The following is an 18,961-nucleotide window of genomic DNA, read 5'->3' as shown; positions in this document are numbered from 1 at the left end:
TTGCCTTCCATTCTAAACACGTTAAATAAGGGGAAAAAATTCTTGGCGTTCTTCCGGTGATATCGTTATGCGATCACAATAAGACTTGTGAAATTTCTAGGCAATCAATTGAACCGACTGGTTTTTCAAAGACCTCTCTTGACGTGATTTTTGTACGATTAAGACACTTCAACAGAAACAGCGATACAGACCGTAACCGTAAAGGGCAAAATCCGGAAATTACAGTGGATGCACGAAAATGCCCACCTCTCGATAATGTCGTCAACTTGAATGTTGCCATCGTTTGTACTGAGGCTGAGTGCTACAGAATTTTTTCTTTTACCTATGAATAAATCAAGGTAGATCATCTCTTAAATCATTTTTATACCCAACGCATAACAATTGTGCAAGTGACGTGCGTCATACTATATTTATGATTTCAGTTGAAAGATAGAGAAATGCCCATTAAAAGTTACGTGAAGTGTATATAGCCCGTCTCGTTGACCGAACATTGTGACTTGTCCGAAAGAAAGACTTTGTCGAATACGCCGAGTTCTGCGCGACGAACAACTGAGGCGATTGAACCGGAAAGTGAGCGCGGTATACAAAGAGAGGCATTGTCAAGTGATTTTTCTTTGTGACCACGCTCGCGAATGCCACTGTAAAACCCATCCAGCAAAAATCATTAGCACTGAATTGAAGTGTAGTACCTTTACCGCCGTGTTTATCATTCATTTAATCTTGCAATCTTCTGTAGTCGAACGATATGTGTTTAATAAACATGTAATTGATCGTGTGTAATATGACCGTGAAGAAGAAGATAATTTGAGTTCATTAGATGGGTTTACATAATACAAAATAATATAGACTCTAAAAATTAATATAATAATAACTAAATCGATTCGTTCATATTTATTTACGGATCTATTCAAATAACGACAACAATTACGTTTTATTTTATTTTATTACAATTATTTAATCGAAAGCTTCCATTTGCAACGCATAATACACTGACAGTCATTCTCGTAAATTGATGATATGAAATTTGAAATACATATATAAAAGGAAAAGACAAATACAACGTATGTATCACATCAGAAGATTATCGGATCAAATCGCATATAAATTCTAATTCTAATTCTAATTCTAATTTTTTCATAAAATTATCAGTATTTCAGCGCATTTTCAAGTTCAATTTGATGCTTACGATATCATTGCATTTTTATAGAATAATAGCTTTTCTGTACATTAATTTAAAATTTTGAAAGCTTTCAAAGTTTCAATTATTATCAACTTAACATTTGAATGCGAATACGAACAAATTTGCTTTTACACGTCAAGTGCAAGCAGAACATACGAGAAGCAACTTTACATTGATTGAAGAGACGAATGATTATTAGTTTTAAACAATCGTCATTTTTCGTTTTTCTCTCCATAGGCATCGCTGCAGTTGACAGGAGAAACCAATATAAATTTTTACAAAGTTTTATCCTTTTTTTTCTTTAGCTTAAAGGAAACCTTGTATCCTTTAGAATATTTCGAAAGACTTTATTAATATGAAAATAGGAAAATTGTTGTTTTTTTTTTTTTTTTTTTTTTTTTGAAAACTTGACTTTTCCTATGCGCTCACAAAAGGGAATAGTGCCTGCATTAAATGAACATCTGTGGGAAAGAAAGCTGTAGCTTAATATTTTACCTGTTGATTTCCCTAACACACTTAAAGATATCTTTAGGAAATATTTGCGTTTATTTTAAAGCTTTTCCAAACAAAACGATGTCAATCAAGTCTCATTAAGACGACCGCCGTTGAATAGATGTGCAGCTAAGAACGATACGGAAACTTTCAATCCTTTTGCCCAGAAATGAAAATTTTGGTATAAGCTTTTCGGTCGGTGTTGATTACGATAATCAGGTATCGAGTTTCATTTCGCAGCACGCAAACAGTGGAACGTGCAATCCTGTCATTGGCAAATGCGCCCAAAAATAACCCTTTCCACTATTAAGAGAAAAATAGAAAGAACAGTTGAACATAGAAGCAATGGTACTAGCTGCTCGGCTGCTCGCTCGGCTCAAAACTTTGCAGGCGTTTATTTCGAAACACGATTTTTCAAAATGATAAACCTAAGCATAACTCCAACAACTTTCGTTATTTTCTTGTATCTGAATTTTTTTGATATATTTTTAAATCAAAATTTGCTAGTGCAAGTGATGTTATGCCCTTTTTGGTTATAATATGACTGCATTTTTAAAAATTAAATTATAACTCAAAAATTAATTATACTCGCCGTTCATACAATATTACATATTTCTTACATGTCCATTACGCATGCGCGTTTAAGTTATTATTTTTTTTTTTTTTTTTTTTATTTTCTTACTTTGTACGACGCTTAGATAAAAATTTCCCTTTCATATCTAAATATTTTGCTTAATAACCCTCCCTTTCCTTCTGCTCAAAAATTGAAAGTTTTCGAAAAAACGCTTTTCCTGGACTTTTACAGTGATTTTCTCCGCTCACAATTTTTTTTTTTGCCGATATCCTTTCTTAAGTTGATAAAGCCCTAAATAACATCTGCGTCGAGCTTAATAATATACCTGCCTACCTGTTTATTTTCGTGTAAAAAGGTGCACATTTTGATGCGAATTTATCTCTCCTATCGCGTCGAAATGTACCACAACGCGGGAATCGAAGAAAATTTAGTTTTACTATTTTATGCAACATTAGCCGGCTTATCTGTCTAAGAAAAACTCTCTTGCTGTGAAGAGGCAAAGTTGTACACTCGCTTTGTCCTCACATATCTTTTATTCGCGTAGAGAATGGTAGAATGTAAGTTAAAATTAGGCAGAGGGCGACTGACAAGGGATTTATGGGCATCTCAGTTGAAAATATTTGGTTTCAAATGAGATCCGATTAGTTTGAAGAATGTCAACGTTAATGGAAGTCGCGGGTGCCATTTTTTTTCTTCTGAGCATAGTTTGCGAGATATCGGGGTTTTCTATTTTTCTTCTGGGGTCAGAAGCCGGCATAAGCAAACATGCCACAAAGTTTTCTTAATTCTCTCGCCAATGATCAATCGTCGCGTCAAGTCGCATTCATCTCTCGTCAGTGAACATTAATAATTTAACAATACTCTTTCCCTTTGTTTTCCACGAGTGAAAGTCAACAAAATAATTAGCATAATAGAGCATGCACAACAAATGCCATTAAAAATTATATTAGTTTTCCTTATTCGTAAGTGTACGCATCTTAATATATTAAACAGAAATAAATAAAAAATGTAAAATAGTAAGAGAAAGAATTTATTCTCCAAAAGGAAATACTGCGACATCGTTGTGACATTCGGGGAGCATCCAAAATGATCAGTGAGTATATCATATTTAGCCAAATGCGGATCCACAAACAACAAATATAAATTGTCTTGTGGAGAATTTGGATATCCGGTGAGCTTGCTTCCGAGCCGAAGGAAAATCCCTCACAATACATCAACACTTAATGTATTTCTTATACTATATAAATAGTTTACTTCATATAATTATTCTAATAGCACTTAAATAAATTAACAGGCACGACTTAAATTAATTTGGTCTCGCATTAAATTCCTAAAAAGAAAACCATCTTTAGCTCGATTGTCAGTCAATTCCTTGCATTATGATTGCCAGCTATACGACTGTGTTCTTAATCCAGAACTCTTTAATCATATCCGAGCCCTTTTCGGCTATCATTATGACGGGAGCATTGGTATTGGCGCTAACTAAATTAGGCATAATGCTAGCGTCAATAACACGCAAACCTTTTATACCATATACTCTTAGCTCGGGATCTACAACGGCTTCAGAATCCCAATAAGGACCCATTTTGCAAGTACCTACCGGATGATAGATAGTAACCGTATAATGTCGTATCATACATTCCCAGTAAACGTCTGTAAATAGTTGCAAGTGCTGGCAACCGGGCCATTTAATAGTCGACAAACGTGAGTCGAATCTTTGCATAGCTTGCGTACGGGAAAGTGCCACTGCAATCTTCACCCCTTCTATTAGAGTTTTCTTATCTAAATCGTGATTTAAATAATTTGGTATAATGTAAGGATAATCGAATGGGTTGGCAGATCGTAATCTAATAACGCCCTTACTGCGCGGTCGCAACAGCATCGGTATGATGCTCCAGACATCTTGATTGTTGATTTTCTCAAAGACAGTACGATAGAATGCTTCGGTTAGGCCATGGGCTTTACGTAGCTGATTACCAGCATCGGAATTCGTTGATCCAGATACAAAATGAAACTCTATGTCAGGCCAATCTATAGAGGAATTAGCATATTTTGTATTGACAAAAGCTAAACCTTCTACCCCGCCTAATATGGTTAGAGGACCTTGGCCGAATACGGCATATTGCAGCACAGTGGACATAGAGTGAAAACGACTTTCAACTATGGAAACTGGTTGATTTACCAGAAATGTCAGACCTCCAAGGCCAATGTGATCTTGTAAATTTTCGCCTACACTTAGTTCTTTAATCACAGGTATTCTATGCTTAATTAGCTCCTTACGGGGACCAATACCAGATAGCATCAGCAATTGAGGAGAATTCACCGAACCTCCGGACAGTATGATTTCTTTTTTTGCTCTGACGTGATATAGCTTTTGATCTTTGACAAATTCGACACCGAAAGCTAATTTAGACACGGGATCGATCATAATTCTAGTAACGTGAGAATACATAGAGATGTGCAAATTGGGCCTTAAACGAGCGGGACGCAGAAAAGCTTTGGCTGTACTGCACCTACTCCCACGTCGTGTAGTACCTTGAGCGATCATGAAGCCTGTTTGTTTTTCACCATTCAAATCGCGATTTTCATAACCCATTTCCACGCCTGCCTCGACGAAACTGGCAGCCAATGGAGTATGATAGGGCGCCTCTCCCACTGTCAGATAACCGCCCGTCGAATGGTACGGAGTGCTGGCTAAATAAGGATTCGTGTTATCTTCTGATTTTTTGAAGTAGTACAAAGCATCGCGATAACCCCAACCCGAATTTCCTTGGGCCTCCCAATTATCATAATCATTTTTACTACCACGTAAATACAGCATATAATTCAGCACACTAGAACCTCCTAGTACTTTGCCTCGAGGCCAGTTACAGCGTCCGCCATTCATAGCTGAAATAAGAAATACACGTTTCTGTGTATAGATTACAATTTTTTTGAATTTATACTATAGGGTTACCTAAACAGGTTGTACCCGAAGGCTCTGTTTTATATTTCCAATCGATTTTACTTAATTGCAAATAGCCCGCCATTAAAGGAACATCTGAGATTTCAGTTTCATCACCGCCTGCCTCCAGAAGTAGAACATTCCAATTTTCCAATTCGGTTAAGCGATTCGCTACTACTGCTCCCGCTGACCCTGCCCCTATTATAATAAAATCATAATGATCTCGTATCTCATCGCCAGGTGTATCATTGGGCTTGGATTCAGGGTCCATTATTTCTTCATATTGAAAGTAAGCTATAGCTGCCATTAGCATAGGTATAAACCAGCTGTTACTAGTGGCCGCAGTAACAACGCCACCTATTACGCCAGCAGCGCTGGCTATTGCACTCATTTTGCTTAAGTTTGCTTTTGTTTATAAAATAAAATTGATAGATCATGCGCAGATCTGCAAAGATTTATTGCAAAGAGAGAAATAAAACAATAAATTAAATTACAAACAATTGTAACAAATAAGAAAGCACTTAAATCCTATTTATCACAGCGTTTATATACATGTACATCCGTTTTTTTTTTTTTTTTTTTTTTTTTTTTTTTATTCAATGCCAAACAAAAATGCAATATATTATCTTGTACTTGGCGGTACTTCAAGACATTATCTACGATCCGAGATGACTATTTCAACCATCGATCCATTTGGGCATATCGTTAGTCTTGAACATTTGCTGGCCTTGATAAATATGATTGCATCGATCCGAATTAGCGATAACCACACGGGGCCAGATCTGAATAATATACCGCCATCTGGCGATATTCCCAGCACAACCATTTCCTAACTATGTATTTCACATCTTACTGCATTTTCACTTCAAACCAACTTAACCAGTTAAGAACAAAAAAAAAAAAAAAAAAACTCTGCCTGAAATGGTGCTAATTGAGATCCATCTCTTTACACTTTGACATACACTGAACGAAAACTTGAAATTGAAACTGAAACTGAAAATGAAAGTTATACCGTATAAGCACAGATAGATTTTATAAAATCACAAATTTCACGGTAGACAATGTACTTGTAAACCTAATAGTTTTAAAAATAATTTCAAATATAATTAGAGCCGTGTTTTTATTTAGGTCACCACAATGTTTTTACATTTCTATTTAAATACGACTTGTTTCGATTAATTATTATTCAGATGTCATCGTTGTTTGTCACCTGATATTCATGCCAATTTCCAATTGATTGCGTCACAGTTAGGCTGACGTTGACTTATGCAGGGCGCCATGCGACGTAAACAAATGTTAAGAGATGATCTACCCTTCCTTTCTAATTCTCTTTCGTTCGTCTTTTTTTTCGTTTCGTTTCTTTTCTTTTCTTTTTTTTTTCTTTCTGAATGAAGCATTCAACTGATAGATTTTGTTTGGAGTAAAACGCTATATTATGAATGGAATCATAACTCAGTTATTTTGTCGCAGCTTTCTCCAAGACAATGATCTGAATATGAAATAAGTCTACAATCATTTGATGGCCTTCCTTAACCTATTTTAATACGGCATCACTGCCATAGATTTTTCCAGAAATGCAGAATTTAAGTTACACTCGAAAAAAACTCCAAGTAGAATATCACTTGCGTACATAGCTATTCTAATTGCGCTAGCAGATTAAGGGCTTCGGGAATCGGCCGGTAGCTTATGTAAATAACTCATTACCCGTTTTTTAAAGCGATTTTGCCACAATTTAAAGAACTTAAGGAGCCTTTCATTCCGAGAACAAACCTAGCATTTGTGGTAAACATTTTATTTACCTACTATATGCAAATATCGCAAATAATTATGAGCAAATACTCTATATTACAATGCAGTGCAACACAGACATGCTGTTAGTTGCATATTAATGCATTAAAGCGAAAAAAGTAAAAGTTCATATATATTAACCGTTAAAGATGAACAGGTGAACTGATTATTTTCTATATCAACTCTCTGATACATATGGTAGGGAACAATATATACATCGCGCTGGATTACACTCAAGCTGTATACGTGCAGTATGTTTTTAAAATGTGTCTCGTATTGTACGGCTTTCATCATTCCATCGACAACAATAAAGCAAACGAACATCACTTTATCGTATTATGTGTGAACGTTCTCTCTCTCTCGCAAGTTCGAGCAATTGCTGTGACAGAGAGAAAAAAGTTTCGACACTCTCACAATTTCCTCCAATTATATTAACATATTAATACTGGAGCAACGATTGTGCATAACGCATATATCAGAAACGTAAAGACCATACTAAAATTCCTAACTAATTTTCCTCTAATAGCATCTTCCACTTTTGAACAGAAAACAAATTATATTAAAATAAATTGCAATCAAGTCGGGTCGCCAATTAACTATTATACCTCACTTCGATTCTCTTCTCAACTATTCACTTATTTATACCGTGTCGCCTAATAGAGGCCATGAGAACTATTATATGGACCGAATGCTCCCAAATGCAAATCCAATTGTGAGCTAATTTTTTATCAATAAGTACTAGAATCGAAGCATATTGACATGGAAGGGGATTCCAAAAATGATCCTATTCGATTCACAGATTATTTTGCACCGAATTTCGTCGCGAAAATGTCGAAAATTGTAAAATTTTTTCACATAAAACCTTTTTCAAAATAGAGCGTACGGGTAATTAGCATAAATATATAATGCGATCCAATCCATTTTGAAGAGCTTCCGTTCCGGTATGCAAACGCGACCGTTTCCTACATTTCGTCAACATATTTCGGAAATCGCAATCTATACGATGAATACCAAAGCACGGACAGACACCACATGGGCGGACAGATATAGGCGAATATCGATTTATGATTTTCAACATAACCAACCCGTTGAATTGTTATTAACAACTAGGCAAACGGAAACACTTTCGACGGGAAGTGCACAAGATATCTCTTTCACTGGCTACATACAAACAGTACATTTTTCAGTATATGGGAGAAAAAGAATGCATCACTTGGCAGCAGTCTTTCCATCAAATTTTGCAGTTTTCTTCAAGAGCCCCATTGCTCTTGAGGTTGCTTAGCTCAGACAAATTCTTACCGGTAAGTTTCCATCTAATGTCTTTTCTGTCTGCACCTTGCTCACTTCCTATCGGAAATAGAAAGAGTAGAAACACTTGATAGTAAGCCCTTAACTTTCGGAGGTAGCTATGAGTAGTAAGTTCCAAAACGCCTTTTCCTTAAAATACGAGACATAAATAATAAATAAAATGCCTGACATAATTCTATACTTGTAGAGATGTAGATGAAATGTTTTTTTTTTTTTTTTTTCTAGACTCAAATTTGTCCCAGTTACTGTACGCATGGTAGAGCCTCGTCTATTCGTCTCTTCGTGAGAAGGGCTTCGATGTTAACATTTTTCATTATTTGCACAAGTGATTTGCTTTTTTATACCCACCGCCAAAGGATAAGAATACATACATTGTGTCCAACACCCAGAGTGATTTAAGATAATGCTAACGGATGCATGTATAAAAGATTCAATCATAACTGGATAACATTTTCTTACTTGTTTAATCTTTTTAAAGTATCATCAAAAATATGATTTTTTTAAATTTCCAAAATTTCTTTTACGAGAGAAAAATAAATATTTTTCGAAATTCATTGATTGTATTATGAACGTATTTTCCTGTATTTCTAAATCAAAATTTTGGCCTCAGGAAAGAATGAAAATTCAATAAATATAAAAATTGTTTTTCAAATTACTCTCGTATCTCCCTAAAGAGACAACTCCAACCAATTGCAGAAAAATATGTGTTCATACATGTATACATAATATATATATATATACATAATATATTTTATATATATATATATATATAAAACATACATAAACAGTATGTACACATATGGATATATATATGTAAGTTTAGAAAAATACATACATGCATGCACACATACATATATGCATGCATGCATACATAAATACATACATCCATACATACGTACGATTATTTCAATGTGTAAAGAGGAAATGCTATTAGAAACAAAAACTAGTTCTTCTAAAGCATGTGCAGCCAGCCAGTCATAAGCGTAAACATAAATTTAATGCAGATAAGCGGCAAAAACTCAAGAAAATCCCACAAATAGTTACGATTGCAGCAAAAGCAACAAAGGCAAGTTTATTAACATTATATACCTCAGGTATGCACATTTATAGTAAAAACAACATTAACAACAACAATAGCAATTTAACACATTTAAAACGCATTTTTAAAAGTCAAGTTCAAGTTATTAAAGTCAGAAACCTATGTATTTTTCATGCAAACAAAAAAAAAAAAAAAAAATAACAAAAAAAATGCCAAACAAATGAAGATAAAAACAACTTATAAAAACTTTATTTTCATTAACTAATTAATTTTAAAAATGACAAAAAACAAAAAAAAAAAAAACTATTAAACGTTTATTATAGCAAAGAAGAGAAGAAGAAGTTAGGAAAATTAATCAGTAATCAACTTTCATTAAAATACCGTTAACTAACACAGTTTCGTTTCGATATTGAAAACAGTGGAAGTAGAAGCTTGAATACTTTAATAAATATTTTTATGCACACAAACACGAACAACAGTTCTGACAACAAGAAACCCGAATGATAAAAATAATGAAGAATAAGAATAAGAAGAAGTTTAACGGGAACGTTAGACACCCAGCAATACTGTAAGCTGGTTAATAACGGTGCCCTTCAATTTGACTAATAAGATTCTCGCGTTGCCGTCTTTTTTATCACTAATGGAATGACTTTTACATTAGCTTACTTTCAATCATTTCGATTTTTCTCAATTAGTTCAAACTTTGCGATTATGTCAATCGGCACTCGTCTACTAAAGGAACGAAGGTATCAAAGGCTCAAAAATGTGAATTTATTATTAAGATGAAAAATGCCTCACGGCATTACCGCTGGCATTAGAAACGTACATTATAGATGGCATTCTGCTTCCAAAGCATTTCGCAAACAAACGGAAAAAAACCAAGTCATCAATTAGAAGGGACCGAAGAATTCCCCTGGAAGTGTCCTTATCAGCGAATTAAAAAATTGTCCTCAAAGTTAGTGAAGGCGCCTCTTCATATTCTATATTTTGCCAAGGCAAACATATACTTGATCCGAAATAGCTTTGTCTACGAATCACTCGCAATCCACCAGAAAGTTCTTTACAATTTCTTGAGAATAGATTTGCAATCACCCAAAGAATGTTTTATGACCTATAAGAAACTAGGAAGCGCATTACGATCAACTAAATAAAAGACGCTTTGCAATCTAATCGAAGTTTGCTTAGAATCAGTCTGTCAGTCGCTAGCATTCTGTCGCTGCTAACATATGTTTAGTGCAATTTATATATCGTTTCTATGAACTATGATTGAGCTCAACTCATATTTGGGAATATACGTCCGCAACGTTTTGTTTATTTGAGATATGAAAGCGACTTTCCGGTTATAATCATAAGATTGCAAGCGATGTGAGAAATTTAACATACTTTCGACCGCATTAAGAATGAACTTCAAACAACTTTACAGTTAAAGGTTAGCACGCATTTGTGGTCACTAATATCAAAAATGATTTAAAAAAATAAAATAAAAAAAAATTTTTAGCTATGAAATAATTTTCAAGCAAATTTTTTTCGAGCATCTATAAATACTTTATGAGTAATGGGCAAAAGAAACCGAGGAAGCAGAGTTATTTGCAGTTTATATTGTACTGTGGGCGTGCCCTTTACCCGATTTACTTCATTTTCAATACCATACCAACGTTCTGCGCAAAAAAAACACAACAGACCGTACACAAACGGATGGATAGACGGACAGACAAACATGACTAAATTGCGATTTAAAATTTGACGCTAATCAAGAAGATGTATATTATGTCGTGTCTTGTGTGGTGTTGCAAGTCTTTTGCCAAAATAACTATACCGTCATCCTTAGGTCTTCTTGGGCATAAAAGAGGTAAAACCCATAAATAAAACAGGTGGGTACAGGTGGGTATTTGAAAGCAAACAAATAACGTTATTTGCACCTCTGTTGTCACAACACTCGGTTATAGTGTACCGAAATAAGCTCTTTAAGTCAGGCACAGCAAGCAATATTTTTGGGAATTTCTCTTTTTTTTTTTTTTTTTCTTCTTAATCATCACACACAAGTTAAGTAATCTTTCGCATAACATTGACTCGTGTTTCACTTTTCTATTATTTTCCATCATCTTTTTTTTTTTTATTTTTCTCCAATTTCCTTGAATAATGTACACGCTTTTTTCCTCTATGTCTTGCTTTTTCTTTACATTGCTTTGTTTATTTATTTACGCCTTCCAATCTGTTTCACCGCATAATTTATGTGGTAATGAAAGAAAAATTATATTATTATTTATTTTTTTATTTTTTTTAAGTTCACTAAAATTTGATTTACGTTAGACGCTTGCGCTTTTTATTACATTTTAAGACTTACTTAATAAATATTCGATTTATGGGCTTTTCTCGAAACCCCTTTTTCAACGTATTTTCGATTATTTTGTTTAATATATATTTTTTTCTTTTTTTTTTTCTTAAACGCTTTCTTTTTCTGTTACCACTCGCTTAAGTAATTTCTGGTATCTTGTAAACTTCATGTTAATTCATTTGCGCATGCGTATCAAATGTACCGTCGACCTTAACTTCCAACCAAAAACTGTTGATGGTAATGTTGGCCACCGGTTTGTTAAAACGAAAAAGTTTTGTAAAAGTTGTTAAATATGATAAAATGGTAAAGAAAGAAAACAAAAAAAAAAAAAAAAAAAAAAAGAAGACTAAAAGCCTTTCTTCTACTCTTCTCTTAAGCAAGATGTTAAGAGAGGACAACTATGTTCAAGATTATTTTTTTGCTCTTGCTCTTCTAAGAAAACTTACTTCCATAAAAAAGAAGACATACATACATATACATATGCTTAAGGTCAGTTAAGACAAATAGATATATAATTCTAAGAAATCAAAATTTCATCAGCCTTGTCAATCTAAGATTAATATTAAAGTCAAAGAAACCCACTAAACCTATATATTCTATATTGGTTTTTTTCGTGTTCATTCCCGCGAATACATATCGAAATTTATTGCTCGATTTTTTATTGAAAATTTCTAGACTTTTACACGTTAGACCCTATTTGCGAAATCGTGAAAGTAAATTTGTCAAATTTCATGAGGCCATTGTGTTAGCGATTTCTCTATGAGATCTGACAAGGGGTCTCTCGCTGATCTTAAAAGAGAAGTAACACTGAATCTTACATCTTAGTGTTCAGTTCGATAGCTAATGCAAAACAAATTTTTAGGAATCTTCTCAATTAGATAAACCCATTATCAACGAGAAAGTCACGGCCATGTACACGGCATACAACTACATGTATTGACATTCTATATAAGCATAATTTCCATTTAAGAGCAATTCCATTTCGCAGATGTCACACGATCGATAAGTGATCATGGAAATCGGGAATATGTGATTTGTAACACAAGTGAAGGAAGCGTAGCTAAAAACTTTTGATTTTTAGACTGAATTAAAAAAGTAATTTATTTTTGGCAGATTTGTAACACGGTGTTATGGGGACTCGTTCGTCTGTGACTCTAACCCTTCGTTAAGTTGATTTTATTTTATTATCCCATTTGAAAATGACTATGATATCGCAATCGTAGATCCTCTGCAGTCGTCCACAGGCAAAGCGATCAGATGACGATCAGATTTTGACATACGGATGAAATTCGTCTACAACAATTAATTATAGAACAATGTCAGCACAAAAACTTAAAACTGGAAGATGGAATTCGTAAATTCGGTCAGAAAATCTTTACGATTTTTCGACATAGTTTTTTCGTATCATTAAACCCAATGGGAGTATGTCCACCAATGGAGACCGCAAAACGTCTCTTCCGGGCGACAGCGATAAAGCTAAGGAGAGATTGTATGATTATTTATGCAACAATTTAAGTTAACTCTTATATACATAGCTATAATGAAACGCATTGCGTTGAATTTCAAATTGAATATTGAAACTGGTTAGTCAAAAACGATTGATTATGTTTTATAAGCTTCGATAATAACGCTAAACATAAAACATGTCATTTGTCACGTAAGTCTTGTAGAGCATTAGAAGACCCAGAAGACACTTGCCATAAACACAATAGAGAAAATATTGAAAAAGACAAAAAATAACCTTTCGTTTACTCTTTATAAACATTTATTGTTTGTTTTGTTTTTTTTAGGTGGCTGTTGTGGCTCCACTAAGAAACGCACTATAGTAGGCGGCTGGGCATGGGCTTGGTGGCTAGTTACCGATGTTCAACGATTATCATTAAGCGTCATGACTTTAAATCCTATGTGCGAAAATGTTGAAACTGCTCAGGGTGTACCGTTAACCGTAACCGGTGTCGCACAATGTAAAATAATGAAAGTAAGTCGACCCTACTATTATTTAATCATTTGAAATGTAAAGAAAAAAAACAAAAACAAAAAAAAAAATTTAACCAAAAACTAAAAATTTTCCAAAATTCCACTTAAAATCCCAAAAAGAAATGACTTGAAAGAAAACACTAATTATAATGTAAAAAAAAAAAAAAAAAAACAGACACAAAACTGGAAAACAAATTATTTCAACTCTATTTTTATGTTCTTTCGTTTTTAAAATTATCAAAACAAAAACAAAAAAAAAAAAAGTGACTTTTAAACAAAGTAAGTTTTGTTAAGTAAAACAATTTTATTATTATTATTATTATTATTATCGTAATTAATTCTTTATTATTTTAGTATAATTTTGTTTTTCTCTTTATCATTAGTTTTTCCGTTCAACTCTTAACCAAAGATTACGCTTAAATTGGTTTAGTAGTTTTGTTTTTATTATGCTCATCACCACGCAGCACAATAGAACTTCTATCTATCAGATTAAAGCCGGAAAAATTGAATCATTCAGTAAATGACGCAAGTCTTTCTGAATTCAAGACATAAGTTCTCTGTAAAAACAAGTAAGAAAATCGCGCATGCCTCTCCTATAAATTCAAGTTCAAATTCAAAATCAAGTTCACGCTCAGGATCAGGATAATATCATTCCTCATATTTTCCAGTTTCTTCACAACTTCCTTAAGCTCAGATATTCGGCAGAGGTTAGTTCATTGAAAGTATTCTTAGCATATACTGTTTTTGGGCGATTATATGATATTTTGAGGGACAGAGTTCAGGGTTAAACAGTTACTGAAGTTTATTGAAAAGTAAAAATATTTCACTAGGAGAACGCTTTATTTTTTGAGGAATTTTAAGGAAAGCCCTTTAAGCCAGTAAGGAATTTCTAAAAATAAAAAGATGAAAGTAAAGATTTTTTTTTTGTAAATCTTAAAGGATAAGACAGTGCCTTTCCAAATGAAGCCGTCAAAACTCCATGGAAGATTTTCATTGCTAAAAGTAGAAATTCTTCGCAACATAATGCAAATGATGGCAAAGAATGCATCCATCACAATAACACAACACATGTAAACATGCTACATCTAAGCCCAGCAATCCAGGCTATCATCTACATTAAGGTCGTGGTGTTTCGATTAATATCTGTTTCAAGAGAAAATTAAAAACTTTCAGATTTACGTTTCGCAGATTGAATAAGAATCTTAACCTAACGTTTACCATTTATATGGCATAACTTACGGCATAATTTATGTAAATTATTTTCCTTCAATCGTTATTGATATCTCAATGGCACCTGCTTGTATTGCTAACTATAACAGTTGAGCACAATTTGTTGTGATTTCTAATTACATATGAGAATACGTTTTAAATTTATATGTGTCATGTAATAACCCATGGCCACGTAATGACACATTAAACAGTTTAGTGGTCAATGGTCGAAAAATATTTGTATTCGAGACAAGTTATTTGTTCTCGTTATAGATGTCTTCCATTATTAATAGTCATTGGTTTGGAACGTCTCATCATTGTTGAATATGTCTATCGAAGTCATTGTCACTACTAAGGAATCTTCTTACTATTCTTGTTCTTCCTCTTCTTCTTGTTCTAGAATTCAATAAATTAAAAACAAAGCAACGATTATTCATCTTTTAATTGTAACCAGCGCTTATTTGAACGGCGTACCTTGAAAGTCATGCATGCCGTTTGTCAATCGAAATTTATTTCGCGAAAATAATGAGAAAATAAGGAGCAAAGTTGACGTTTCTTTGTTTTGTAACGATACAATCAATAACAATATCATTCAAACGTAAATAAAAGAAAAAGTTATGTACAATTTTTAACAAAAATGAAATGAAACGAAATGAATAATGAATTAATTTCATAGAAAAGATATGAACTGTGAACTTGAACTACGAATTTGAATAAATATATCTTTTCATTTTTATACCTATAAAGAATGTATTGTGTTTAGATAGATAAAAGGCAAGTTTTTTATTTTCACAAAACATCTTAAAGTGAATTAATTTCTTTATAGCTTTTATTTTATTACAATTCGATTTCAAAGTGCAAAAGATATGACGATTCTTGTTTTCTCGCTTGAAAGGCGTCTAGTCGTAACGTCGACATCGTCGTCAAAATAAATTGCTCTGATCCAGGAAGGAAAAGGTACATGTATGTAGATTAACTCACCATCGTTCCATTCAAGCTATGCTTCACTTTGTTATGCGACAAGATGTTATCAGAACATGAAATGCACAAAAAGAAATTGCTCGCATCAATTTTCCGATGTATGTACGCGAAAAGCTACTTTTGATACGCGAAAATTTTACAAAAATCGACATGCAACAACATATATACATTTTAATTTATGTTGTTGACAAATGTACAAAATCATTTACTTAAACATTTTCGGGCAACGTAAGAGGTTCTCAAGGGTCACGCAGCGCTCTGTTATTGCTCTCAAAACTCCTTTTCCGTCAATCTTGATGTTCGCCTATACTTTCGTCAACATTACTTGATTATTTAATAACAATATATTTTACTAACTTCCTCTCTTGTCTGCCTGTTTAGTAGAATGGATTAGACTTGTTGGCGATAAGATTAACACATTTAGCAGAATGACGAGTATTTCAGATTTGTTGATTCTTGGCGCTTTGTCGCAGTGATAGTGACATTATATTGCGATGTATCGGAAGATCGATAACGGTACAGAGTTGATTACAATTACAGTAAAAGGCAAAAAACGAAAAAAACAAAAAAAATAATAACAATAATGTTATATTCGGCCAATGCCGAATATCGCTCTCATACCCACCACTATGCTTTTCTCATTCTACTCTTCAATTTCTTTTATTTGATACCCATATCGCTGGTATTATTAAAAACGAAATTAATCGCGGTATCTACCCTCTAGTCATTTTAAAATTAACCCATTTTTAGGCAGATAGTTATGTCTTCATTTAAGGAGTTTACAAAATAATTCAAAATTCTGTCTTATTTGCCGTATGATAAACAAGCAATAAACCTCAATAAATTGAATAAGATGAAATTAAAAAATACTCGTAACTTTTTGTGAGCTTAGCCGATTGATTCGTTTTTTTTTTGGGACCTGGAGAGTAAAGTATTTCGTCGAGCAAATGTGGAAAATATCAGCTTTCTAACTTTAATAGCTTCCGAGTAACGAGCAAAAATCCAAAAATTTAAAAAAAAAAAAAATGAGTTGCGTTCCGTTTACGCTCCACTGCGTGCATCTGTTGTGATCAATTTGGATCATGATCAATACCAACCATCGTTCAGAAACTTTCATTGTTTCTACCAAATTTGAAGTTAATATCTTCATTTTTGCGGCCAGGAGAGTGCCACATACATCATACATCACACAGTCACACAGACGGACAGACATGGCTAAATCAACTCAAAATTTCACACTGATCAAGCTGAAGTTTCCTTTTGGGAGTTTTATATATATTATAAAAAAAAAACAAAACGAATATACACTCATCCTACAGTGATGGGTATAAAAATGAACTAATTTACTTAATCTTTCAGAAATTTTTAAATTTTTTGTTTGCTTTAGCCGTTTGCAAGAAAACAATTCTATTTGAATTTTATTTGATTCCCAATTTTCAGCTATTTTCCCTTACAAATGCAGCTCCAAATAATCAATAATAACTTAGAGCAACCATACTAGCTCAAAGCGCCAACTGATTTCACAGTTTTGGCAGAACGTTTCTCTCTCCATCTCTTGCATGCATACATAACGACAAAAAAAAGAAGTCGAAACTCGCAAATGAAACCTAGCTAAGGCGTGCTTAAGTACTTTTTCAGTGCGCAGATGATTCACATTGTTGATTAAAAAAGTATCAAGTATTAAAAAAAACAAAAATCCAAAATTCAAAAATCCTCAATGCCTTTCCTCGCTTTTCCATGAGGTGTTTGTATAGTCTAATGTACTTTAAAAAAGTTTTATTCCCTAATTGCATTAATTATAGTGATGGCTATGCACACGAGCGCTCTGTTTATCACGCAACAATATTTGTAGTATTCCAAGTTTCTTCAATCAACTTCAATTATATATGGAAGGGAAGGAAAGAATGCAAATATATTTATAACAAGTAAAAAACTTATTGTCAGCTATGACGGAATCTTTTATGCCCATCATCATTGTCCTAAAAAAAGAGTAATTAAATGGGAAAGAGCCCAATTTTCATACTCTAAAATATTGGGCGGGCATGGTCAACTTTTTCCACCATAGCATCGCCCATAGAATATATGTTCAAGTTTTTATGAATTTATCTCGTGTAGTTTCTGCGTATTAAGCACAACACATATTAGGTTTTGAATTTTTATATGAAAAAATAATGGATTTCTTTTTCCCCAAACTAATATTATTGCTTCCTTATACGTGCTCTCAATTTACGGATCCTTCGACCGATTTGATCCATTTTCACATCGGAAATTTCTTAATTATTTTTTTCAAAGTTTAAAACTCGAGCATGCTTGAATCCTATAAAAAAAAAAAACGAACTGGATCAGACCAAGTTCCATATAAAGTCATATTCTAAATACACATCGATGAAAATTAACAAAAAAAAATATCGCTTTCAAGTTGACTGTGATATATATTTTCCGCACTTTCGCGAACTTTTACGAATGTTTTTAATCGGGGTGATGAGTATCCAATATTCGTCCTAGAACGAATATGACTTTTTTCGTTCCTTTTAATCGATTACGTTTTTTAACTATTCACTGCATATATATATAGAATTCTTTTTTTGACTATCTGCGGTACACACCACTGGAGATTGATAAAAATGTTACTTACTGGCCGTTCCATCGGTAACACTCGAACATGCACTGGCCCTAAACTGGGGGGAGGCTATAGGCGACTATAGGCCCGCAATATTGGCTCCGTAATTCTTTGAGTATCGCGGAAGTAAACCTAATCTAAACTATGACATCCCCGTTACACTTTAACTTAGCTTTATTAATATTGCAAATATTCCCTCTTATGATCTCCGAGATAATGCATTAGCGAAACTAATGCTTAAGAAGCAAAAAATGCCAAATTCAAACGTCTATTGTTGAATCGATTCTTCCGATGAAGTTTGAAAAGAAATCGTGCTCATCAAAAATCGGCAAAAGGAAAAACTTTTATCTGAAAATCTGAAATTACTCTCATTAGGATCAAAGGAGAACTACATTATGTTGACTATTCATGGGTAGAGATGTTTATTGCTTGCTTGCTTGAGCTAAAACAGAGGCATTAGTAAATTTGACGAAAATTGACGTAAACATTGCATAGTAATCTCGAGTTATGTCCA

The 18,961-nt window shown here is 33.5% G+C and overlaps 3 protein-coding genes across 8 annotated transcripts in view; 1 reads left to right on the top strand and 2 right to left on the bottom strand.

Moving 5' to 3' along the window:
- Window positions 1-18,961, bottom strand: part of LOC119637235 (adenosylhomocysteinase-like) — a 287,510-nt gene that overhangs the window by 244,785 nt on the left and 23,764 nt on the right. The window lies entirely within an intron of this gene.
- LOC119637227 (flotillin-2) overlaps window positions 1-18,961 on the top strand; it is a 217,893-nt gene that overhangs the window by 179,920 nt on the left and 19,012 nt on the right. For all 6 annotated transcript variants that reach the window (XM_038033096.1, XM_038033092.1, XM_038033097.1 and 3 more), the window contains one exon: window positions 13,451-13,638. In XM_038033096.1, the coding sequence (XP_037889024.1) occupies window positions 13,451-13,638 (188 nt within the window). The remainder of the gene's footprint in view (window positions 1-13,450; window positions 13,639-18,961) is intronic.
- Window positions 3,515-11,804, bottom strand: LOC119637220 (glucose dehydrogenase [FAD, quinone]). Its single transcript, XM_038033086.1, has 3 exons — window positions 11,670-11,804; window positions 5,203-5,635; window positions 3,515-5,135 (listed from the first exon to the last, which is right to left on the bottom strand). Exons 2-3 carry the CDS (start codon window positions 5,579-5,581, stop codon window positions 3,637-3,639), a joined length of 1,878 nt encoding a protein of 625 aa, XP_037889014.1. The 5' UTR covers window positions 5,582-5,635; window positions 11,670-11,804; the 3' UTR covers window positions 3,515-3,636.

This window comes from Glossina fuscipes, unplaced genomic scaffold, assembly GCF_014805625.2.
Source record: "Glossina fuscipes isolate IAEA_lab_2018 unplaced genomic scaffold, Yale_Gfus_2 43, whole genome shotgun sequence".
NCBI lineage: Eukaryota > Metazoa > Arthropoda > Insecta > Diptera > Glossinidae > Glossina > Glossina fuscipes.
This window is presented reverse-complemented; position numbering and strand designations above follow the sequence as displayed.

Coding starts and splice junctions, on each gene's coding strand:
- LOC119637220 (XM_038033086.1), bottom strand. CDS start 5,581: ATGAGTGCAATAGCCAGCGCTGCTGGCGTAATAGGTGGCGTTGTTACT. Junction 5,136..5,202: donor TTCGGGTACAACCTGTTTAG/GTAACCCTATAG, acceptor TTCTTATTTCAG/CTATGAATGGCGGACGCTGT.